The sequence below is a fragment of the Schistocerca piceifrons genome, chromosome 3, assembly GCF_021461385.2.
Source record: "Schistocerca piceifrons isolate TAMUIC-IGC-003096 chromosome 3, iqSchPice1.1, whole genome shotgun sequence".
NCBI classification, from domain to species: domain Eukaryota; kingdom Metazoa; phylum Arthropoda; class Insecta; order Orthoptera; family Acrididae; genus Schistocerca; species Schistocerca piceifrons.
In genome coordinates, this window is record NC_060140.1 from 888959199 (window position 1) to 888987019 (window position 27821).

Below are 27821 nucleotides of genomic sequence, written 5' to 3' on the forward strand. Positions count from 1 at the left end.
AAGCATGTGGAAAATTAGGAACCTTGACAGTTTCACATCCACCAATTGGTAATCTATTAGGTTGGTGCATACTGTCATAGCATTTTTGTTTTGCATGTTGCTATTCTGATTGCTATGGGTTTATTTATAGATTGTAATTTTTTTTATTTTATAGTTCACTGTAGCTATTTCAGTTACCATATTGTCATTTAGAGATAGTGAAGGGAGCTTGTGAACGCTAGAAAATGGTGTGCCAAGTGAAGAAATAAGAACATTTCTGACATATCCTTCTGTTTGAGTCCAATAAAAGGGGTAACACGAACGGAGGCAGCCAGAAACATTTGCGCCATGTACGAGGATAATGCATTGGACAGAGCATGGTAACAAAATTGTTTTCTCATTTTAAGCAGGATTGTTTCGACATTTACTGACTCTCCATTTTCAGAAAGGCCTTTGGGATTTGACGAAGATAATTTCACACAATTAATCCACAATGATCCATGTCAGTGTACTCGAGAACTGGAAAACGTGATGAACTTAGATCATTCCACTTGTGTGACCTTTGCATGCATCAGGGAATGATCAAAAGTCAGTTGTATGGGTACCACATGTTCTCACTCAAAATCAGGTACCGCATGTTCTAACTCAAAATCACAAAAACCAGCTGTTGGCCATACGAGAATCTCTGCTTGCTCGCCATAAATTGGCTTATGAACAACACTGACCATTCCTATCTTGTAACATTACTGGTAACGAGAAATGATGTCTTTATGCATCATAAACAATGCTCTATATGGTGATGTAATGTGTATGTGTGTGTGTGTGTGTGTGTGTGTGTGTGTGTGTGTGTGTAGTTTATATGAAAATGAAGGGTCAAGTGCAATGCAATCCTTCCTCCTACATATCTGTAAAAAAAAAAAATCATGAAAGAAACATTAGAGAGATTTGATCTCGCATGGAGTCTTACCAGAAACCGTTCTTTCCGTGCACCAATTGCAGCTGAACAGGAAAGGAGAGAATTGACAGTGGTATACAAAAGACTATCCACTACACATCATAAGGTGGCTTGCAGAATGTTAGACGTAGATCTTCAAAGTTTTGTTCTTCACAATAGTGGCTGAATGTTTGAATTATGATCAAGTAGAAAATTTATGTCATGACAATCCATTGTGTGTAGGGTCCATGCTTAAAATGACCGTTCAAGACATGTTGACAGGCTGGAGAGTGTACGCAAGCCACATTGCCCCATTTGTGGTTGGAGACAGTAGTATGTTCCACTGAACCACCATAACAATGCAGGTACACTTGAAAATGAGCGCGCGTGCGCGCTTCTGTGCGTGTGTGTAGTTTATATGAAAATGAAGGGTCAAGTGCAATGTAATCCTTGTGCTATTCACCATTCTTAGCCTTTCATATCTACATTGTTTGACAAAAATTCACATGTACAAGTTGTGCACAATTAATAATTGGGACTGATTTTCTCAGTCAATTACAAGAAGTCGAGTGATGGGTAATGTCACACAAGGTAGGTGACACAGCTCTGTTACCTCCACATTTTTGGGGTGTGTAGATTGTTCCTGAAGCAAAACTGTGTTTAGTTCTCATGTCTCATGGCAAGACTCTGTGCCACCATAATTTGTTGTAGGGTCCAACAATCACCCGAAGATGTTTTAAGACTAACAAAGTGTCGGACGTCTGGCACCGACCCAAACCAATTACGAGAACTTTCGAACCATAATATTTAGTATAATGTTGATAATAATCCTGTACAATTTGATGGCCTGGTGCAAGTCTTTCAAGCAGGTACCACTTCGGGTGATGTGTGTCCTTGAACTGACAGCACCCTGTGTTCCCAGGCGGTCACCCATTTGAGTACTAACCTGTCCCGGCACTGTTTGTCTTCAGTGATTGGGTGAAAACCAGTATATCGAATATGGGAAGGCCACTGAGTGTGTGCATGATAATGCAAGAGTTTAAATTTAAAGAAATTCACTTTGTGTTGGATTGTGTCTGATTATCTAACAATGTGAAAGGTATAGTGCATGGTGAGTATTCTGTTAGATGAAAGAAGAAACACTGTAATGATTTGTTGTATATTGTTGAAATATTTGGAAACTGATTCAAATCCTTTTTTGTTCATTTTTAGCAAATCAACTCTTTGTATGTGTGTCTCCAACAAATTTTTTGTTATGACTAAGACTCAATTTCAAAAATTCCTGTGAATACATAATTTGCAATTACAAACCAAGTTCATGCAAGTAAATTATGAAAAAAAAGCACCTGAGAGGTCACAGAATGCATAACAATGACAAAACTACACTCTCAGTAGCAATGAAAGTACTTGCTTGAAATGAAAATATGATAATAATGTAATAAAACCCAGTAGCCACGAACCTACTATGCTGTCATAGTAGGAGGAGAGATGATACTCCTACGTGGCGTGTCCCAGGTGGCAGATAGGGAAGTCCTCACCGGTTTACTGGCGGACTTGAGTGAAATAAAATAGCTCTCGCGGACCAAACACACCCTCTGCGGTTAACAACTATAGTTGTAAATCGGAGCTTGCTCCAACTAAGATTGACAACCTTCGAAAGTCAAAAATGGAAAGGTCTTTTAGGAAAAAAATTCCACCGTCCTGCTCAAAAAGGCAGGAAAAGGCTACATCGGATTCGGTGGGTAATCAACTAGAAGACAGCAAAGAATCGGAGCATTTGCAACCATCCAAATGCACACTAAAACACAAAAAGAAGATTAAACATGAGCAAATAAATTATATAGTAACACACAACATAAACTCACTACTTCAGACTGGAAAACTCAAGGAGCTCACAGATGAACTAAATAAACAAAAAATTTTAATAACAGGGATCCAAGAAATGAGAAACACAGTAGAGGACCCATTCGAATCACAAGGATACAGAATTTATAATGGGAAACCAGGACCGAGGGCAATGAAACAATGTCCCCAGTTTGGAAAAGGGTTTTTAGTAAACATAAAAATAATAGATTCAGTAACGGATTTCCAAGCAGTACCACCAAGAATTGCGACTCTAAGCTTTAAAACAATGAATAAAACCTATACAATAATAAATGCTCATGCCCCAACAAATGAAAAAAAAACTGTCTAACAAAAACAAAGGAAGAGGTAGATAAATTTTGGAACCTTCTAGAACAAACTGTGAACAGAGTAAATAAAAAGAATGTAAAAATCTTATTGGGAGATTTCAATGCCCAGTTGGGAAAAGAAAGGAAATATAAAGATATAATTGGAAAATGGTGTCCACATAAATTTACGAACAAAAACGGTCAAAGACTTGTAGAACTCTGCAGAGAACACAAACCTCATATCTAAATCAACATACTTTAAGAGGAAGCCAAGTAAACTTAAAACATGGAAACATTCAGACTGGAGGAAGGGCAAGTGGCAGCTAGACCATGTCTGTATGGACAAAAATTTTCGTAAGGAGATCCACAATGTTAAAGTACTGAGAGGAGTAGACACAGGCTCAGACCATTATATGGTTAAAATTAAAATCAAATTCTCTCCGTTAAAGAAGAGGACCGGAAAAACTAATAAAATAAAAAGGAGGGTTGACCCACATCAGCTAATTAAAAATAGTAAGTACCAACAAATAATGCAAACCATCAAATTAACAGATGATCTAGAACAACTAGTGCCTAATCTTAAGAAAGAAGCAGAGAATCTAGCTCCCTTGAACCCACAAAGGAAACATATATGGTGGACATCAGAATGTGACAAATTCCATGAAGATAGACACCAAGCACGGTTAAAGTTTCAAACACATAAAACTGAAGAAAATGCCATCAACCTAAAAAATGAAAGAAAAAAATTCACACATAATATCAGAAGAATCAAGAGAGGATTTCATAAAGATATTATAAACTCTATAGAAGGCAATTACCATAAAACCAACTCCAGGAATTACTATAAAATCTTTGGGAAACAACTACAACAATATGAGGCCCCTAAACTAATACTGAAAGATGAAGATGGAAGAATGACACACAGTAACAAGGAAAACACAGAAATCATGGCAAAAGCATTAAACAAACTTCTAAATTGCGAGGAACCCAAAGAACCCTTACAAATCAACATAAATACCCCAATAAAAATCAAACCTAACAAACTAGACCCTCCAACTTTCCAAGAAGTATAAAAAATTCTTAAAGAACAAAAAAATTATAAGGCATGTGGAGAAGATCAGGTTTTTGTTGAAATGTGTAAATATGCAAGTGACACAGTCAAGACCTCCTTACACATAGCTCTAACAAAAATTTGGGTAACAGAACGATTTCCCGAACATTGGACCACAGCTATCATCCACCCACTACACAAAAAGGGAGATAAGAGCAACCCAGACAACTACAGAGGAATCTCTCTCCTAGATTGCACATACAAAATTCTATCCAAGATCCTATATGAAAGAATCAAGGAGCAATTAGAACAGGAGTTAGGGGAATATCAGGGAGGTTTCAGACCATGGAGAAGCTGTGCAGAACAGATAATTAGTTTAAAATTGATTATGGCATACTACAAGAAACGGGACAAACCTCTGGCAATAACATTTGTAGATTTTAAGAAGGCATATGACTGTCTCCACAGACCTTCAGTATTAAAAATTTTAAGAAATCTAGGACTACATCCAAAACTAATTAAAATAATACAACTCACTCTAACCAACATCAAATCAAAAGTGAAGTTTAGAGGAGAAATTTCGGAACCATTCCTCATAAAAACAGGCTTAAGACAAGGTGACTGCCTATCACCATTACTGTTCAACTGTGCACTGGAATACAAAATGATAGAATGGTACAAGGACAATCAAAAGATGATAAGAATTGGAAGTGCAAAAGACGATATTAGCTTAAACTGCTTGGGATTCACTGATGATCTTGCTCTCCTAGCCAACACCGTTCAAGAAGCCAGGCAACAAGTGAAATCACTACAAGAAATAGCAGAGAAAGTAGGCCTTAGAATATCATTTGAAAAACAGAGATTATGCTAACTGATCCACCACTTGCAAACAAAATTACAATACGAGAACAGGAAATCAAAATTGTTGATAAATTTAAATATTTAGGCAAAATAATAACATACAATCTAAATGAGAAGCCATCATGGCAGAATAGAATATAAAAACTGAACTACGCAAATTACACTACCAAAACTACATACAACAAAAAAAGTCAATCTATAGATGCAAAATTAAAATACTATAAAACAGTTACACAACCAGAAATAACGTATGCAGCTGAAACTATCTTCAAAACAACTAATACAGCAGAAATTGACAGAATACTAAAAGTAGAAATAATAATAATTAGGACATGTATAAATTAACAGTATAAAATAAATGGACATTGGAGAATAGCATCAAATGAAACAGTATATAAGAAAATAGAACCAGTCATGAGCACAATCGGGAAGAAACGCATCTCATTCTTTGGACATCTGATGAGAACTCCAGAAAACAGAATTAGTAACAAAATAATACAAAAATTGTGGAATAGCAAGAGCGACATTAAATGGATCACAGAAATTAAGGAAGATATAAAAGAACTTCAAATTACAGTAGATGACCTAAAAAACAAGACAGAGGAAACCAGAATACTGCAAGACCTGCAAACCAGACTACAAATGAAATCGAAATCAATAAACGGAGGACAGGAAGAGTGGTCTCAGATGAAGAAAGAAAGAAAATATCTGAAAGAATGAAGAAATATTGGGCAGACAGAAGATCAAAACACCTTTCATATAAGAATAGACTCTAATAATTATATTACCTAAATATCATATTAAGTTATTGTTGAACCAAATTGTATCCCTGTGTAACAACTTGTTTACAACTTTGTATTTTTGACTAGAGTGGTCCAATGAAGGCCATAAAATAAATAATAATAATAACAATAAAAAAACCAGTAGCAGTATTAAAACATTGAGTGACAAGGGTAAGCTGTCAAAGAGGAACAGAAACCACCAGAAACATGGGAAACGCCACATAGAAACTTCTGCGATCCAAACATGGAAAAAAAGAATGCAAATAGCACAGTGCACAATGTCACACCAAGATGCTTTTTCATCATATTCAACATCTGAAGACCACATTGCACCTGAAAATATGATTTCGGATAGCAAATCGCTATTCAGCACATTCCAGAGAGCCTACTGCAGACAGCATTTGGAGTGTTAGTACCAGCTTCAACTCCTTCAGCTTATGTAGGACGTAAATGCATATCAAAGTTAAGACAGTGAAAGTACAGAAGCCATACAGACAAAAAAGAATATGTTTTTTATTTGCTGAGGCACTAGGTCGATAATTCTGTGGTAGTGGTGGATGAGAGAACACCAGTGAAGACAGTAGTAACGTATCAAAGATTATAGGCATGAACCATAGTAAAAATCTGGCACCAATATGAAAATGTCTCTGCTGACAGGTCCTTCTTCAGTTGTCACAGCATCCCCACTGTACATGAAATGTTTTACAATCACAAATATCTATGAAAGTCAGAGACTGCCATATCTGGTGAATAGGGTGGATGTTCCGACAATTTCTGCTTAGATCTCTCAGTTTTTTCAAACCAGCCCTTGTGGTCAATACTTCCTTCTAATAAAAAGAAGTTCTTTTTCTTTTCCATTCCAGGTCACTATTCAAGTATTCTTCATCCAGTTGAATTGAATAAATGTGTAATGTTTATCAGTTACCAATTACAATTTGACCTTTGCTCAGTAATTAATGCAAAAATTTTCTTTTGTATCTCAGAAAACAGTTTTCTGGCCAACAAATTATGTTTTCTGCAAAGGCCGTAACAGCTTCCACTCACTTCCCTCGATTGATATTTTGTTTCTGGTGCAAAATGTTGGACCCATGTCTCATACATAATGACAACTCGGCATACAAATTAAATTAGATTATTGCTTAAATCATCAAATCATTATCTAGAAACTGCTTTTGCCACACTTACATAGAACAAAGCTTTTTTTTAGTTCTTAATGCATAATTTACGATACCCCTTGTTTCTAATATGTACAAGCATCAGAGCTATTTCACATAAAATTTATTTGCCAATCATCAGTAGGACATTGTACATGTAACTGAATTTTTTATCTGTTACTGTAGTTCTGGAACATCCTTTAAATCGACCATCATGAAAAGCGGCACAGCACTCATTCTCTAACTTTTGGAAATGAAGAAGCAAACTTCTTATAAATCTTTCCAAATTAGAACGACTTTCCATCAGCAATAATCTGATTTTTTTTTTTTTAATTTTATGACACTGCATGGTATTTAAGCTTATCAATTTGAATAATAAACAAGTAACATTATAGTACAAAGTTTATATGCCTATTATCTTCGCATATGATTAAGAGGTTGAAAGTATATATCATGAGATAATAGAAATTATTCATATCATTAAGCAAAATTAAAATTTAACTGTGATGTGGGACTGAAATTCAATAGTAGCAAAAGCAAGAGGAGGAGGAACAGCAAGAGAACAAGAACCAGGGAAAAGGAATAAAAGGAGACTCCATCTGGTACAGTTTTGCACAGAGCAACATTTAATCATTGCCAACACTTAAGTTTAACAATCATGAAACAAGGGCATATATGTGGAAGACACATGAAGACACCAGAAGATATCAGACACATTACATAATGGTACAAAAGAAATTTCCAAATCAGTTGTTAAATTGCAGAATATTTACAGAGACAGAAGTGAACTTTGACCTTATTTTGTTGGTTAGGAACTGCAGATTACAACCTAAGAAATTGCAGAAAGATATAAAATAGGAAATTTAGGAAATGGAGCCTGAATAAACTGAAAGAACCATAGACCAGTAAGTGTTTCAATGGGAGCATTAGGCTATAATTGACTCAAAAAGGGGAAAGGAATATATAAGAGAAGAATGGGTAGCTTTGAGAGATGAAATAGTGAAAGCAGCAAAGAGGATTATACGTACACAGAAGCAGAGTCCCTTGATAAAAAGCAATTTATTGAATTTAATTGATGGAAGGAGGAAATATAAAACACAGTAAATGAAAGAGACAAAAGGGAATACAGACAACTAAAAAATAAGACTGATACACTGTGCTAGGTGACAGACTGTGTAAAGTAGGAATGGTTAGAAAAGAAATGTAAAGCTGTAGAATTATGCTTGACCATAGAGGCAATAAATGCCATCTATACAAAAATTAAAGAAACATCTGTCAAAAAATTAAGCAGCTTTATGTATATGAAGAGTTCAGATGGCAGGCAAGTACTAAGCAAAGAAAGGAAAGGCTGAAAGGTGAAAGGACTATGCAGGACTAACCTCGAGTGTGAGGTTGCAAAAGGTCAATGATGTTTATGGCATTCAATACCCTACATATTGTCTACCATGCAACCACAATATTGGCTGCTAATGGAAAAAAAGGGGACAGGACTGGAAGTATCCCAACTGTGAGCACTGCATGAGGTTACAGAGTGTAGCTGAGCTGCTTAACTGACAAGTAACTCACAACTGTGCTAGGGGTGTTGACACAAAGCAGAGCTATGGCAACAATAAACAAAGCAAACACTGCAGTGTAGCTATAACAACAGTTGTCAAAGTTGGCATTTTGTCAGAAAGGAACTCAAGGAATTTGTCAGAGTGATAGAGAAGTAGCAGAGGAAATATTAGCATTTTGGCAAGATGAGTTAGTGGAATTTGTAGTGTTGTATACACTTAACCGGGTGGACAATGCACATGAGGAGCACAACAACAATGACAATATATGCTTAACATATTATGTACATGGAAGATCATTCTCAGCGTAGTGTGTGTGTGTGTGTGTGTGTGTGTGTGTGTGTGTGTGTAAATTGTGAACAGATTTCGAAAAAGATTCAGCAATATGATCATGTAGTGCATAATAAAAACGACGGATATTCAAGTGAGGATAAGGTGCACTTGTTGCAAAAACTGGTATTTACATATTTCAAGGATGCTCAATAAAATTTACAGGATGTGCATGACAGTGTCCTACTACATTACACACATCAACTGTGTACGACACAGCTAGAATTATTGAAAGGGAAGCAGAGAATGGTTATGTAACTTTAAACAGTGCAACATAATTTAAAGACATAAGATAACGAAATTTCAAACATTTACTCAACTCGATGGTGCACAGCATTCTTCAGAATCGGTCCAAAACTTTGTTGATGAGATTAAACAAACTTATCCCACTATTCAGTAAATTTGTTTTCAACTCCAACCAATCGGGATTTTAAGAGGAAATGCATATGAAAAGAATCCTGGAAATTAGAGGTACCAAGAGAGTTGTAACAAGACCAACCAAGGATGGTGAATTGGATGGAATGTTATTTATTGTGCTGTGACAAGTTGGAGATGCTCTGCCCCCTGCGTTTCTTTCTAGTGTGTGTGATCTTGCAAGGACAGTGAGGAATATTTACATCACAGCAAGCAAGTCAGGAAAATGGGTGTAAGAGAACTATAACTATGGTATGAGCACTTCTTTTGGTATATAGTTGGTCAAAATAACTTTCTTTTGTTTGATAACTGGTCTACAAACAAAAACCGTACTCCTTTACAGCACACCATCCCTCCTGAAGTGTGTGACATTGCAGTTGATACCACCTGGAACCACTGAACAAATCCAGCCTATGGATGTCTGCTTTTTCCATGCCTATAAAACATATTATCGCACTACCTGCAGCTATGCATTACAGGGTAGTCAATTTCACGATAAGCTCCATGAAACATTGTTTCACATTCGGTTGCAAGCCATCACATTCCATCAGTTCTCATCACCCTGTTACGACAATACAATTCTATATGCATTCTTTGTGAGTGGATATGTAGCTGAACACCCAGCACAGTTTGCAACCGTCAAGGTGTTCCCTTTGATCTCGATGGTGCTAACCTTTTTTGTTACTGTGGTGCACCATTTTCATTTGGTTTTCATGGTGCAAGTTAATAGTTTGTTTTGAACGTTTCTTGAATGTCAACGATGTCCGAAATGTGATGTCCCCTCCTGTTGCACATAGTGAGTCATTAGCAGCTAATATGTTTTCTATCATAATTGTTAACACAACACTTTCAAATGAGCCTTACTAAAAACTGAACATGCAGCCTCGGCCTCAAACTCGAGGGTTTCCTTGCCAATATGGCACACAGTTTTAATCTGCCACAAAGTTTCATAATACCTTTGTCATGGAACATATAAAACTAAGACACTATCAAACAGTTGCAATGCCTGAAACACTGTGAGCAGCAAAAAAACTTAAAACTCACACGAATTGGGAATCTTGAAAAACTGGAAAAAGTTGAAAGAAGAATTCCAAGTAAAATATGGAATCTTAAAGTAATAGTAGATCAAACAGATGAGTTGTATTTGGAAATGGAAAAGCTAACAGATGTAATGAAGAAAAGAAGACTGCAGTTCCATCAGTTCATAAAACGAATGGATAACAACAGACTAACTAGGCAGATATTTCAACTTACTAAACACTTAACAGTATTTAGAGAAGCAAGACAGAAGGCAAGATTTCAGGACAGAAAGAAGTTTGCAAACGGTGGGAAGTGGACCCAAGATGAAAACAAAAGACACGAAGGATGAAGGAAGTCTGGGAGCAATGAAAATTAAGCACAACAAAAATAAATCAAAGCTGATTTATTGTACCCTCCAAAAGGGTTATTCGAATAAATAAATAAACTGAGTGTCAAACCTCAAATAAAAAAAAAAAAAAAACACCAAGACAATAATCAGAATTCTTTAATTTTTAAAATCACAAAAACTGCATATATTTCAAATACCATTACATTAGGGAAAATAAAGTTCAAATTTTCAAAGCTTATACTTAAGAATATGGAATATAATCTCTTCCTCTTGTAGAAAAACAATACAATCAATAATGCAAATGCTCGAAAATCTCTCATGCATGCGGTTAGATAGATTGGCCACTTCTGAACAATTTTTCCACAGCATAATGTGCTACAATCATCAAGCTACTCCTGACAACTGACATCATGAGCTAGAGAGTGTGGTACACATATCTGCTTCCTCGCTCTCCCCACTCCTAGCCCGTGCAATGTGCTGGTTGCAGTGGCTTATTCCCTTCGACCTCTTGTCTGAGCTTCACCTTTGTCCAGCTCGTTATTCTGCCTTTGCTGCATTTAGAGCATTTCTATTACTAGCTTCCAAATGGGTTTCCTGGCACTGAAGCTGCTCCAAACACACCAAGGACAAAACACTGGGCTTGATGAAGGCAGTGTGAGGTTCACCACTTGATTCCTGGAAGCGATCCATCCTGACCAGAGCATCACCCACTCAACACTTCGTCCAGGAGATATCAGTTCAAGTGCAGCAGCAAGGAGGCGCGGAAAGTACCTACAGCCCACCATCAGGCAGATGACGTCTGTCGGCCGTAGTAACCTGATAATGGTGTCACATTATGACAGTGAAAATTCATCCAGATCAAATACTCCATTTAACTACATGCCCATGAGACTTTCAAGTATCTTACTCACTAGGAAAAGTACAAATACTACTAAATGTATTGAAAGTTATGTCTGGAAATATCCTGACAGCGGCTAAGCGAATCTCTCTATTGTGCTACTAGATGTGTCAAACAAAATAATCATCAAGCCACAAAACATCACCTTGTGACCTGATGGAGATATCATAGACCAAAAGTAGTAGCTCAATAAAGAAAATCACCTAGCAGCTGTCTGAAGTCTCCCAATATGACTCAGAAAACACATTACAGTTCTGGAGCACCTATTGAAAATAAATAGCAAATCAAATGTATTAAATACCTGTAATATTCAGCTGCTTTCTCATTCATGATGTCTAATGTTTGCTTAAAGGGAGAAAGATCATTTCTGTTTAGTGAGTAAACTCTGAAAGCAGTCTCTCTATAGGTCTGTGCCAAAAATGTACAATATCCTGAGCACTGTGACATTTCAACAGCTTTTTCTAATGCTTTTAATTCCCTTTTGTCCGGAATTTCATTAAATGCATTTAATCTCCTCAATCGACGAAGAGATTTTCCAAGCAAAAAGTGCCACTCAGCTGAAATTTAATGCAAACTGAAATAAACACAATGTATACCGCTATTAAATATTAATTGATTACAAAGAGTAAATATTTATTTTAACATACATTTATAATCAATAAGTAATAATACATCTCCATTTTACATGGTATAGCACCAACAGTACTTGCATCCACAAAAGAGAATGTGAGCTCATTCAGATACAAAAAACGAAAAAGCGACTGCAGCAGTATGAACATCAGTGAAGTGTATTTAAAAACCTATACGTGTAAGTGAAACATTAGAGTAATGCAAGCTCCAAATTGCCCCCTTCACGTTGGTTAAGAGGCCATTAGAGATGAAGCTTAGGCTCACGCAAAAAGACAGCAAAGGATTTTAGCCATGACCTTTCCACAGGAACCGTCCTGCCTTTTGTCTTAATTTAGCGTATCAGAGAATACATAACTATGGATAGTTCGGATAAGGTTTTGAGCAGTCAATTACCTTAATCATTTAACCACCTCAGTCAGATAGGCAGATGTCAGATAATTGACTGCGTTCATCACAGTTGGGAATGAATAAATTCAATGTCTTATGTTTCATGGTCCATGGTCTTTAATGCTATTAAATTAAGTCTTTAATAAAAGTGAACATTACTGAGGATCAGAATAATTGAACAGGCGTTTTCCTGCAACTTCTACTCCTTTTCCTATCTTCTTCCCTAGTGACTGATGAAGTGTATTTAGCTACAAATAGTTGAAACTGGCTGCCAAATTTCAACCATTTTTCTTCACACTTGTTCCTCCAATGCACGAAATTCTGATTTCTTTTTCTGTAGCTTGTTATCACATTCAGTCTCCCATGGGACCAGATTTCAAATATTTTAGGTATTTTTACAGTAACATTTTTACCTCCAATTATTTTATTTATTTCTTAGTTTATTTACACATTGTTCTAGTTATTTTGTAGCACTATCCTGGCCTATGAATAAACAAACTTCTTACTATTTTTTCTAAAACTGAAAAAGAACTAATTCTGTCACTGCACACTACATGCTATCCAACTCTGTGGTTTACTGGTATGTCCTAACATTTCGAACTATAATCATTCAATTCAATGAGGATATTGTTATTACCCTACAGCTGACTATCCAGTAGTCTCACTTCCTATTTCACTTTGGTAATCCTCACTAAATCCTAGTTACAACCCCTGAAACAACTGTACTTTTAATGTTCCATATATTACCCCTAAAACATGAGAAACATTGTGGATTCTTCTCTTGACAAGGTAATCCGATGACTGTTGCACTACTTCAATATTTATGGAAAAAAGCCACTATTGCAGCATTAAAATAAAGAAACTATGGCCTGTTACTTCAGTTTCGCAATTTTAGTGCTGTAACTGTAATCGCTGACCTTTAATGGGATGTAGGGGAGGAAATGCAAGAAAACAATGCTGAACATAAAAGCAACAAAATAGAAATAACCCAAAGTTTTTAGTTCACCACTAAACAGTTTCTATTTTCAGGACACAACTTTATTAAATAACAGTAAAATTCACACGGAACAAATTTTAAAATGCTTTTATGCTACTGAGATAATTCTCACTCACTCAGTTTAGCAGAAGAAATTCAGGGACACATAGAATGTAAAATTTGAGGACCATATGCACATGGGCTGCCCCATGAACTACAGACAATAAAGAGGTGGGGGGCTTGCATGGCTCAACAAAACAGAGAACAGTACCATAGGTACAAGAACAATGGAGGAGTACCTGTGGAGAGCCCAGACAAACTTATGGTTCACAATGAGTAGCAGCAGTCTTATCAAGCAGTCATAGGGCAACAGTCTACATGACTGATTTGACTTTGTAACATCAGCCAACATGGCCTTGCTGTGCTGCTACTATAAATGACTGAAAGCAATGGCAAACTACAGCCATCACTTTTCCGATGGATATTTAACTCTATGGTATAGTTCAATGATGATGGCATCCTCTTGGGTAAAATATTTCAGAGGTAAAATAGACCCACATTAAGATCTCTAGGCATAGATTAGTCAGGAGCATGTCACCATTAAGAAAAACAAAATGCCTTCTAGAGATCTTAGCGAGGAATGTTACAACCATCATTCGGGTAGGTGGGTTAGAAAGTTTAAAAAGGGAAGTGGATAGGTCGAAGTGGATTTAAATACGAGAAAATGAAGTAGGGGTAGTGCAGGACTAGGTCTATTAATGAGTAAGAAAATAAGAATGTGGGTAAGCTACATAAAAAGCATTGTTAATGCATTATCATAGCCAAGATAAACATGAAACCAATACCCAAAACACTGAAACAATTTTATTTGGCTACCAGCTCCGTAGGTGATGAAAAGATTGAAAGAATTTCTGATGAGACAAAATAAGTTATTCGGATAGTTACGGGAGAGGAAAATTTAATTGCAATGGATCACTGGGACACCGTAAAAGGAAGAAGAAGAGAAGGAAGGGGAAAATTAGTAGGAGAATGTGGTCTGGTGGAAAGGAATGAAATACGGAGCACCTGAAATAATCTTGCACAAAGCATAATTGAATCATCACTAACACTTGGTTTAAGAATCATAAAACAAGATTGTATATGTGGAACAGACATAGGAAAGTTTCATACTGATACATAATCATAAGAAATTTCAGAAACAGACTTTAAACAATTAAAGGAACAAGATCATAAAACACACGAATAGATGAGGCCTAGAAAAATCCTTTGATATCACAGGAGATACTGAACTTCATTGCTGGAGGGAAAAAAATATAAAATGCAGCCAATGAAGCAAGCTAAAGCGAATACAAAAGCCTAAAATACTTATATGAATTATTTACAGAATGGGAAAAATGGTAGAAGTCGACCTTGGGGAAGATCGGTTTGAGTTCCAGAGAAATGTTGAAACCCTCAAGGCAAAGAAATCTTTTGACAATGTTAACTAGAACACACTCTTTGAAATTCTGAAGGTAGCAGGGGTAAAATACAGGGAGAGAAAGATTACATACAACTTGTACGGAAACCAGTGAGCAGTTGGAAGAGTCAAAGGGCACGAAAGGAAAGCAATGTTGAGATGGGAGAGAGGCAGGATTGTAGCCTCTCCCCAATGTTATTCAATCTGTACACATCGAGCAGTTAGTAAAGGACACCTAAGAAAGGTTTGGAGAAGGGATCGAAGTTGAGGGAGAAGAAATAAAAACTTTGAGGTTGCTGATGACATTGTGATTCTGCCAGCAACAGCAACAGCAAAGGGCTTGGAGAGCAGCTGAACAGAATGGACAGTGTTTTGAAAGGAGAGTGTAAGATGAACATCAACAAAAGTAAAACAAAGATAATTGGTAGTAGTCAAATGAAAACAGGAGATGCTGAGGAAATTAGATTAGAAACGAGACACTAAAAGAAGTAGATGAGTTTTGCTATTTAGGTTATAAAATAATTTTGGGTGTAAAATAACTGATGATGGTCAAAGTAGAGAGAATATGAAATGTATACTAGCAATGGCAAGAGAAGCATTTCTGAAGAAGAGAAATTTGCTGACACTGAATATAAATTTAAGTGTTAGCGAGTCGTTTCTGAAGGCATTTTTCTGAACATTAGCCTAAGTGAAATGTGGATAATGAGGAAGTACTGAATAGAACTGGGGAGAAAATAAATTTGTACCATAACTTGACTAAAAGAAGAGTTTGGTTGAAAGGCACAATCTAAGACATCAAGTAATCATCAATTTAGTATTGGATGGATGTAGGTTACAGTAGTTATTCAGAGATGGAGAGGCTTGTATCATGACAGAGCAGTGTGGAGAGCTGAATCAAACTAGTATTCAGTCTGAAAACCACAACAAAAACAAAGAAACAAGTCATTCATGATGATGTCTGGGATCTGCAAAGGACTTAACAGTATGGTTATTAGTCACTTACCATGATACTCCGCGAACCAACACATGCATTTTGTGAGTAAAGATATAATTCTGTCACAAGAAATGACTTACAAATGGCAGTAAACTGAAAGCATCAACAAAGGAGGGCGTAAGACATGCACAAGTGAGGTTATAACTGTCTTTCTATGTATCACAGGCAATATGGACAAGTATAGGAAGGTAAGATATGGATTTTATGGCTGGGCAGTGGTGTAGCTGAGTGGACTCCATCCCCACTCCCATACCAAGTGGCCAGAGATGTCCCCTCCACATAAATCTACTACTAAAATGCATGCTTTATGTCCAATATTAATATCCACTTTCCCACAGGTAGGTCAAAATCTAAGTTTCTTTTGTTGCATTATCAGCTAGGATTTATGGCACAAACTTGCCAAAACGTAATCTAAGCTGGCCAAAATATTATCCACACTTTAAGTCAATTACAGACCGCAATGCTAAACACAATGTCATGCTGTACTGAGTAGTTCTGAAAAGCATCAAGCAAAGCGGAGACAGGCCGAGCCTCAGCTTCCAAGCGGCCCACACATCATGCTCACAGACAGTTTGGCATGCAGTAGCTAACCCTGATCAATGCTGTAAGTCAAATGCGTATGGACATGCTTCAAAATTGTGGATGACTCTCACGGTCACTGAAGAGAGACACTGTGGATGGTTCTCTAACCATGGCATGCAGCAATGTATGAGGCAGATGTAAACAATATGGAGGTGAGATACGACATCATCTTCGGTTCAGATGTTAATCATCCAATCTTCTCCCCATTTTTTTTAAAGATATGCAGATGCAGATCATCTTCTGGGATTTGTATTAGCAGCAGACTCATTGCAGAAGCTTTCTGCACTAACGGAATCAGCATGATCATTGGTCAAATTATCTACAAGGTTTAGCATCCAGAGGAACACTATGGAATTTAGTATACTGTTGAGGTCATACAGAAGTTCGTGAAAGATGGAGAGCAAAGGATGAGACAATAAGTAATTTTCAGTCACCTTCAAATTACTGAAGGAGTCTGTTTATACTCTTCACGGGTATGCTGCCGGATATAATAGTGTTCACTACACGATATTTCGGTGCTCCATCTTCAGGTGCGATCACTGAGTACACAATCACGCTAGAACTGAATGAAACAGCGGCTCCTTTATACCCTGGGTCCAGGCCACTGTGCCTGCACAATAAGCAGAAGAGCTGCCCCCTGCAAAGCGAAGAATTCCACCGCCGCTGGCAGTAAACTGGTGAAACTGATAAATCGCAAATTAAAATGCATCGGGTTGAAAACCAGACCGTTGTTGTTTTATATCTGATAAGATAGGGTTCCATATCCTGCCAAACAATGTATATATCATCCACTTATCTCCAAAAACATGTAGGTTGAAGAGAAGAAGTCCTGAGTGCGATATCTTCAAAATCTTCCATAAAAAGATTGGCGACAATAGGGGAAAGAGGACTCCCCACAGCCACACCGTCAGTTTGTTCAAAAAATATGTCATTAAATAAAGAACATGTCGATGTCAACACATGGCGACTCAATTCAGTAGTTTTATCATCCAACTTTGGAAGAGTCCCTGTTAATTGGTCAACTTTTGGATGATAAAACTACTGAGCTGTGTCGCCATGTGTTGACATCGACATATTTTTTATTTAATGACGTATTTTTTAACAAACTGACGGTGTGGCTGTGGGGAGTCCTCTTTCCCCTATTGTCGCCAATCTTTTTATGGAAGATTTTGAAGATATCGCACTTAGGACTACTTCTCTTCAACCTACATGTTTTTGGAGATAAATGGATGATATATTCAATGTTTGGCCACATGGAATGCAAGCTCTTAATTGGATTTTAGATCATTTTAACTAACTTCATCCACGCATCAAATTTTTGACGGAAATTGAAAAGATGGAAAATTACCTTTTTTTGGATGTTCTAGTACACAATAAAGAAAATGGTACCTTGGGACATGGCGTATACTATAAAACCACACATCATATCTTCATTCTACAAGCAGTCATCCACCACATCAGCACATAGGAGTTCTACGTACGTTGGTCAAGGGAGTTAATGCCATTTCTGATTCCGAAAAATTGTGACAGGAACTGGATCATCTTAAGGCTGTCTTCAAGCTCAACGGATATACCGATCATCAAATTAATCGTGCTTTTCAGTTTGGACCATCAAGAGAACCAGCACTGGATACTAGAAATTAGTTGCTTTTCTACCCTTTGCTGGAGGTATTTCTTCAAAAATTTCTAGAAATCTCAGGAAATAAGATATTAAGTGTTCTTTTGCCTTTGGCCAAAACTAGAGTCCTATCTGCATCTGCTAAAGATGATTTGGGATTGAGAAAGCCTGGAATTTATAAAATCACCTAGCATTGTGGAAAGGCCTATATTGGACAGACTATTCGCACTGTTCGTGACCGATGTGTGAAACATCAGCGTCACACACGTTTGTTCCAGCCTGGAAAATCTGCTGTCACCGAACATTGTCCCAATGAAGGGAATAACAGACATTTAAAGAGAGACAAATCATTGCTCCGGCTTCTCATTACAGGATATGTGTGCTCAAGGAATCCTTCAAAATACGATTATCTGATGACATTATAAATAGAGATAAAAGTTTTCCTTTAAGCAGGATATCGAACCCTATTTTATCGGATATAAAACAACAATGGTCTGGTTTTCGACACGCTGCATTTTAATTTGCCATTGATCACTTTCACCAGTTTCTACCACCGGCGGCGCTACAATTCTTCGCTTCACAGGAGGCAGCTCTTCTGCTCCTCACGCAGGCACAGTGGCCTGGACCTGGGGTATAATGGAGCCACCATTTCTGACGTTCATTCAGTTCCAGCACGATTGTGTACTCAGCAATTACACCTGAAGATGGTGGCCAGATGGATCGCCGAAATATCATGTAGTGAAGACGATCAAATCTGGCAGCATAACCGTGAAGATCATAAACATGTAAGATGCCGGGAAAATCTACGGGCTCACATACTGAGGGAGTCACTACACACGAGAATATTTCTGGCAGGTTGAGGATATACATCTGAGAAAGCTCTTCATATTGCTGATAGTTTTGTTTCGTAGATGCTGCATACTGTAGGAAGGGAATGTCATTAGAACATTTCTGATGATAAAGGCATAGCTCACTTTGTCACAATCAGCAGACATATATGTCTGACGTCAGTGCTATACACAACCAGATACATTTAACGAGTGGCCGGTGGCTACTAAATTTCAGAACATGCTTGCGTCTGACAAGTGAAACATCTAAAATAAAGGAACGTTCTATGTGCCTAGTGGCCACTCCACAATTTTATTTCACGTAGTCTTTGGAGCTGTCTGTATATATTGCACAGAATGTCGCATAGTTGTGGAGGACCAAATAGAGCCTATGGTGATGAGTATTAGGGTCTGTGTGATCCTCAATGCCATACTGGAGCTCCACTTGTACTACAGGTTAAGGAACACAGCATGGGTAATCTCCATCTGTGGGGTAGTTATCAGGAGAAAAAAAGAGCTCCTGAATCGTATGTCCCTTAGTCTACCCACTGTTGTCCTACTCGTTTTCGAATGGGTCATAGTTGGGATCTGGAAAAGTGTCATGTTAACATGGATGTTCAGGCCTACAGTAAATTTTAACTGCATAATTAATTAATAGAGTTGCTGGTGGCATGTCTTTAAAGGTAATTAGTTTCTGTCACATGGTGGCCTCCACTGTGGTGCAGAGGGTCTAGCAGGCCAAAGACAGGTGCTGCTTACCTGAAAGCAACACATCCACAGTAAAATCACATTAAAAATCTACGACTGGTAGAATTTTACTAGAAGATGACAATCTACTCCTCAAGAAGCATGTTGAGTTTAATTTCCACATACAGGTTGTCTTGAACTGCTTTATGGGAGGTAATCATATCAGTCTGCAGTTGAAAAGCAGTCCTAATAAGTGAAAGTTGTCTACTACTTCCAGCCATTAGTTGTCCTAATATAAAAGAGCGCGACTTACAGTTTTTGTAGGTGAAAAACTATACCCACGATTCTGGACCCATACTTATGTTTTATTTTTTAAGCAAGTTAACCAGGTTTCAATATTAATACAATAGTAATCTCTGTCCACTAGGTGAGAAAATGACCCCTTTAGGCAAATCTTGTTAAACATCATCAGGATAATTAGTTTTCAACAGTCAATAAGTGGTGAAGCATTCAGTTGTGTATTTATGGGCCTGTGTGTGTGTGTGTGTGTGTGTGTGTGTGTGTGTGTGTGTGTGTGTGTGTGTGTGAAGGAAGGGGTTGTATACTTGCACTGTGATAGTATACTGCTGAATTCCCTGTATGTACAATGGGTGTTATAGGTCTCTATCTGCTGCATCTCCAAAGACAGACTACAATCTTTTATTGGAATTCAAAGCAGAGTAGAATCTGGGTGGAAGTTGTTTAAAGCTGACACTTCTACGTACTGTTGTTGTTGTTGTCGTCTTCAGTCCAGAGACTGGTTTGATGCAGCTCACCATGCTACTCTGTCCTGTGCAAGATTCTTCATCTCCCAGTACCTACTGCAACCTACATCCTTCTGAATCTGCTTGGGTATTGATCTCTTGGTCTCCCTCTACGATTTTTGCCCTCCAATACTAAATTAGTGATCGCTTGATGCCTTACAATATGCCCTACCAACCGATCCCTTCTGCTAGTCAAGTTGTGCCACAAATTTCTCTTCTCTCCAATTCTATTCAATACCTCCTCATTAGTTATGTGATCTACCTATCTAATTTTCAGCATTCAGCATGTCCACGTACTATACCACCAATAACTTTGATATGTTGAACATACTGGTATAATGTACTCATCAGTCTAAAGCACCAAGTGTTCCAACAGGGAAAAAACATCCACTGGTAAGCTGGCTGTCCACTGGTATGCTGAATGCCTGTTGTTGCAGACTTGGCCACACATGGATATCAGTTGTGTGCATGTTCATTGAAGCTACACATTGTTCCCACAACTCCACTTCCATTGTTTGAATGTAACATGCTTTTGACATAGTAATGGACAGGAAAAATTCATTTAAAAGATAAAGCAACAAATAACACGAATTTGGTGGTTTTTTAAGGAAATAACGCGAATTCAGCAGTTTTTAAGGAAGTAACACAAAACGGCGTTTTTCCAACAAAATTTCTCTGGGTCCTTGTAAGATGTGTCGTAAATCTAACGATTTCAGTGACATATTTAATGTCGACACGTTCCATGTTCAACTGTCGTACTACTTTCTGCAGTCTCGACGTCACTAATGGCCTTTCGACTATTGACTTGTGCGAGCGCGTATGAACAACCACTGTGTGAATTTCGATTATTTATTTCTTCTGTGGTCTCCACAGCTCAAGAACGTATGACGAAGCACGAAACATGTCATGAATAAAATATCTGCAACATACTGTTATTTTCATTTTGTTGGGAATGATAGTTGTCTGAACTGTATGTTGTGGTGCCACAAAAAAATGATATTTTCATTTTTATCTTTGGTATTTGTTTCCAAATAATTATTCGTGTCAAAATATTTTGTTAAAATAATTTTTCTTTACACTTGTATCATGTTTGGCCCACCCTATCTTAGGAATAGTTCCATTTTCAACACAGCATTGAAAAATGGTTAAATATGACAAAAGTATATAACTGATAATAGAAAAAGCTTGCCAGAAAATGACACTGATGAATAGCACCAAAAAGGGCAAAAAGTAACACTGATATTGACCATAAAATAACACCAATTTTTTCCTGTCCCTACTCATAGTTCTTTGTACAAAATTACATTATTAGTGAAGAGAAATCTCCTGCATTGCTGTAACACACTTCGTGTAACTCCTATGGCCTCCAACGTTTATAGAGACCACCATGGTACAGACTTGGGTCGAAATGGTCAGGAACGTGTATAATGCTATGCATTGGGTGGATAATCACACTCATTGTTTCATTCACTATCTAGTCAACATCCTTTTTTGTGGCACCACAACATACAGTTCAGACAACTATCATTCCCAACTTGGTTTTTAACAGGAATCACTCCAGGTCACGTGTCAGTGGGTGATGAATATTATATTGATAAAATTATTGGGTACTGATTGCTGTTGCACAAATCACTGTGGAAATTTTATCGCATGGTAAATGCAAGATTATGACTGCAGGGCATTAAGTCAATTGCAAAGAAGGTGCCCTTGGTGGCGATAATATGTGACTGGGTCCCAGGATCCACTCCTCTTCTTCAACTCTACCACACCACATACATTTGTGGGTGTTGAAATTATCCAGAAGGATGTAGGGGAGGGGTAACAATAGTTCTTCCATTTACTGATAAGATAAATATCTGCCTTGCAGGAGGTGTAAGCTGCAAATTGTTATCAAGACACACAGATGGATTCTAATGGCTGTGACCTTCACTGTGGTACCCAGTAGCACACGTTTGATAGAAGTGGATAATTGCATCACCACGCAAAATCCTTTTAAAACTAATCACATTATTTCAATTGTTACTAAAATGTGACAGTTTTGGACTGTAGGCATGTGATCTCCAATAACTGCAATTCCTGCAAGGCAACACATATGTGTAAAGGTGGAACATCAATGTTGAAGTTCAGCCAGGTGGCAGTAATAAATGTTGTAATTCCATCGCATCATCACAAACCAAAGAAACAAATAATAACAATAATAATAATAATCTCTGTGTGCGGCCTCTCCAGTAACGCCACAGAAAGATAAAAAGGCCACCGTTGGTGGCTGCATCAGCAGAGAAGTCTCCACTGGCATAGTACATGTGTTGTTCAAGAAGGTGTCAACTTCTCCCACAAATGGTTTATAAGTTTCAAACGTTATTTACTACTTCTAAAAATTTGTTGTTACATCCACTCCTACTTTTTGGGCTTAAAAATATGACACATTATCAAATATCTCATAATTCTGTATCTCCTTTTTCTTTTTAAAAATCAGGCAAAAATGTGACCAGGGGTGCTGATGGCCCACACTGTTTGTACACAGTGGAGGTAATTCACTGAGGCGATCGTCGTGTGAAGACCTGCCACAGATTCCACAGACGGCTTCTAAAATACCATAATATGATACACGAGCACACTGGCTACGTCAGAAGCAAGTTGCTCGTGGGTGGTACGAAATAAGCATAGCTATATATAATGTCTTTTACATTTTTCCAGTTAGATGTGTCCTTCAAATGCTTATTTGAAGGCTCCTGTATCACCTCCATTTTCTTTTGGTCCTCTGTATATGTGCTACACAAAATTAAAAGTCATGACATTACAAGTTTGGTCTGAGTTCTTTGTCAGTTTGGAACATTAGACCTTTGTAATAAATAAAGCCTTACATCACATCAAGGCTTCTATGTGAAATAATAGTGACAGAGGTATCACCCTACTTGGTACAGGCTCAAAGTGCTAGAGATAGTGTTTCAGTTGCTACTTTTAAACAATAAGAATCAATTCTGCATTTTTAGCACTACAGCCACTTCACCAAACTTATTTTTTATTTGCTCCATGAGAAACATCAGTTAATACTTTGTGAAAGAATATCACCATATGTCCTAGTTCTAACAAGGGAACCTCCCCATCGCACCCCCCTCAGATTTAGTTATAAGGTGGCAAGTGGATAGACCTTGAAAAACTGAACACAGATCAATCGAGAAAACAGGAAGAAGTTGTGTGGAACTATGAAAAAAATTAGTAAAATATACATACTGAGTAGTCCATTGCAAGATAGGCAACTTCAACGACAGTATGAGCTCAGGAGCGCCGTGGTCCCATGGTTAGCGTGAGCAGCTGCGGAGCGATAGGTCCTTGGTTCAAGTCTTCCCTCGAGTGAAAAATTTAATTTTTTATTTTCAGACAATTATTATCTGACAAACTCTTATGATTTCATCACTTTTTGAGAGTGATTATCACATACACAAGAAAACCTAAATCAGGCAAGGTAGAAGAATCTTTTTACCCATTCACCAAGTGTGCAAGCTAGGTGGGTCGACAACGTATTCCTGTCATGTGATGCACATGCCGTCACCAGTGTCGTATAGAATATATCAGACGTGTTTTCCTGTGGAGGAATCGGTTGACCTATGACCTTGCGATCAAATGTTTTCGGTTCCCATTGGAGAAGCACGTCCTTTCGTCTACTAATCGCACGGTTTTGCGGTGCGGTCGCAAAACACAGACACTAAACTTATGACAGTGAACAGAGACGTCAGTGAACGAACGGACAGATCATAACTTCGCGAAAATAAAAAAATTAAAATTTTCACTTGAAGGAAGATTTGAACCACGGACCCCTCGTTCCGCAGCTGCTCACTCTAACCACGGGACCACGGCGCCCCTGCGCTCATACGGTCCTCGATGTTGCCTATCATGCACATGGACTACTCAGTTTGTATATTTTGCTTATTTTTTCATAGTTCCACACAACTTCTTCCTGTTTTCTCGATTGATCTGTGTTCAGTCTTTCAAGGCCTATCCACTGTGCCAAATTATAACTAAATCTGAGGGGGGTGCGATGGGGAGGTTCCCTTGTAAGTACATATTGATTTAACCCTCCCGCTCCTTATGTCTTTCACTCCATGGTAAGCTGTAGAAGAGAAGATTGAGGGATTGTATGTTTCCACATTAAATTTTCTGCTTCCTGTCTCTAAGACAGCCTGTTCTATAGGGTCATTCATTGCTCGAGTGAGTTTTAGTAATTTTAATTTGTGAAGTGTTCACCATGACATCGTGCATTCCAGTTGAGCATTCTCCCCACAGGAACCACCCAGCCACTGGAACGTCAACCTGGATTGAAAGGCCACCATTCGTAGATAACACTCTAGCATTACCTGTGTAGCCCTTCATTGTCAGGGGCATATGGTCGACAGGGTACACGAGGACCGCACCGGTTTGGATTGGCCACCATATTGGCAGAAGCAACTGTCTATTTACTGAGAATCCACAATGTATGATGACTAATCATAGGGCACCATATATGTTGTCCTCCTTCAAAGAGCTAGCAGCATTTTCGAAATTTATGAAAAAGAAAAAAACCTGAAAATGGTGACTAGATATTGACTGGCTGGAAGTGTGATAAAATAAATCAAAGGGAGCAATTTGATTCAGAATATAAATAATAATTAGGATAACATAAAGACTTAACACTCGGGCCAATGAAAGTCAAAGAAGAGATAGTTGGAGGAGGAGTAGGAGCAGAAAGGGAGGGAGGGCAGGAGGGGAGGGGGGCGGAGGAGTGAAAGTGTAGAGCATTTAAGGGTAACTGTAGCACCTATCTGAAATTTTAAAAAGGTCACATAGGTAGGTCTTTAGATGTTTGTTGTGAAGAACATTAGAATCTAGACAGAAATAAAACATCTAGTCCACAATTTAAAAAATGTAAAGGACACAGATCAACATCTGAACGTCTGTCATTATGTCCCTAAAGGTTGCCAATCTGATACACTAAGAAGTTTGAAGTTTTAACTGATTTTAACAACTTCTGTAACAAAGACTTTTTGGATGTATTTCTATGTTATGATGTCTCTTCTTGCTGTGTTCTGCCATATTCTTTATGGGCTTAATTTTTCTATCATTTCATATTTGTCAAAAAGTAGCTTGATCAACAGTTGTTTCATTCTAGCTGTTTTGTGTACACTGAGTATTTGTTTTAACTTGGGACAACCAAATATCTAAAAAAATATGCATTGTGAGAAAAAAATGTTCCAAACGAAAAGTTAACATATTCAAAGGAGACATCTGTCTGTGCTAAAAGAGGCCATCCTGCCTCCTGTCCCCCTGGGAGCTCAACTTTATATTTTCAAATGGGAACCCCACGTCTTGACTGTAGATTCAGATTCAATGTCAGAAAATATCTACAGTTTACCTGAAATACTTTTTTCCACCGTGGTCTAGGGGTAGCATCTTTGATTCATAATCAAAACGTCTTTAGTCATGGGTTAGAATCCCGCTGCCGCATAAATTTTGGTTAATAATCAGCATTAGTGGCCGAAGACTTCTGGCGTAAGAAGTCCCCCTCATTCTGCCAACGGTCTTGTCAAAGAGGGTGGAGAACCGGACAGAGGTTCAGGGCACTTTGTCCTAGGGGTGGGAAACTGCCCGTAAAGGCGAAAGAATCAGCAATATCAATGGCATGAGGATGCAGAAAGCAATGGAAATCACTATATTAAAGACACATAACGTGTATCCACACGACGTGTGGCATTAACTGGAGAAGTGTCACGATGATCTCTCCATTGGCAAATGATTCTGGAATAGTCCCCCATTTGAATCTCCGGGAGGGGGCTGATAAGGGGAAGGATACCATGAGAATTATCAGAACTGACAGCAAACCAACACAGACAACAATAGCTGAAGATGAAGAGATACAAGAAGTGTATGACGATATTGAAAGGGTAATACAGTATGTAAAGGGATATGATAATCTAATAGTCATCGGAGACTGGACTGCAGCTGTAGGGGAAGGGGCAGAAGGAAAGATTACAGGAGAATATGGGAAAAGAAACGAGAGAGGAGAAAGAGTAATTGAGTTCTGTAACAAGTGTCAGCTAGTAATGGCGAATACTCTGTTGAAGAATCACAAGAGGAGGTGGTATACTTGGAAAAGGGCGGGTGATATGGGAAGATTTCAGTTAGATTACATCATCGTCAGAGATTCCAAAATCACATAGTGGATTGTAAAGCATACCCAGGAGCAGACATAGATCACAATATAGTAGTGATGAAGAGTAGGCTGAACTTTAAGACATTAGTCAGGAAGAACCAGTACACAAAGAAGTGGGATACAGAATTACTAAGGAATGATGAGATTCAGTTGAAGTTCTCTGAGGCTGTGATACAGCAATAAGGAGTAGCTCAGTAGGCAGTACAGCTGAAAAGGAATGGACATTCTAAAAAGGGCCATAACAGAAGTTGGGAAGGAAAACATAGGTACAAAGAAGTGAAGAAACCACGGGTAACAGAAGAAATACTTCAACTGATCAATGAAAGGAGGAAGTAAAAAAATGTTCCAGGAAACTCAGGAATAAAGAAATGCAAGACGCTGAGGAATGAAATAAATAGGAAGTGCAGGGAAGCTAAGACAAAATGGCTGCAGGAAAAACATGAAGACATCTAAAAAGAATGATTGTTGGTAGAACTGACTCAGCACACAGGAAAGTCAAAACAACCTTTGGTGACATTAAAAGCAAGGGTGATAACATTGAGAGTGCAACAGGAATTCCACTGTTAAATGCAGAGGAGAGAGCTGATAGGTGGAAAGAATACATTGAAAGCCTCTATCAAGGGGAAGATATGTCTGATGTGATAGAAGAAAATCAAGAGTCAATTTAGAAGGGATAGGGGATCCAGATCTAGAATCAGAATTTAACAGAGCTTTGGAGGACTTAAGATCACCACACAACTCCGAAGATGGAAAGAGCTGACAAGTACGAGACTTACCGCACGATCAGCTTGACAGCTCATGCCTCCAAGTTGCTGGCAAGAATAATATACAGAAGAATGGAAAAGAAAACTGAGGATGCCCTAGATGATGATCAGTTTGGCTTTAGGAAATGTAAAGGCTCGAGAGAGGCAATTTTGACGTTGCGGTTAATAATGGAAGCAAGACTAAAGAAAAATCAAGACACATTCGTAGGATTTGTTGACCTGGAAAAAGCGTTTGACAATGTAAAATGGTACAAGATGTTTGAAATTCTGACAAAAGTAGGGGTAAGCTACAGGGAGAGATGGGTCATATACAATGTGTACAACAGCCAAGAGGGAATAATAAGAGTGGACGACCAAGAACGACGTGCTCTTGAATGAATATTTGTGTGTTGAGCACTTTAGAAAGAGGCCTAT

General features: G+C 38.0%; 1 protein-coding gene across 6 annotated transcripts in view; it reads right to left on the reverse strand.

The window, feature by feature from the left end:
* Positions 1-27821, reverse strand: part of LOC124787752 — an 83463-nt gene that overhangs the window by 12208 nt on the left and 43434 nt on the right. For all 6 annotated transcript variants that reach the window (XM_047254619.1, XM_047254622.1, XM_047254624.1 and 3 more), the window contains one exon: positions 11798-12053. In XM_047254619.1, the coding sequence (XP_047110575.1) occupies positions 11798-12053 (256 nt within the window). The remainder of the gene's footprint in view (positions 1-11797; positions 12054-27821) is intronic.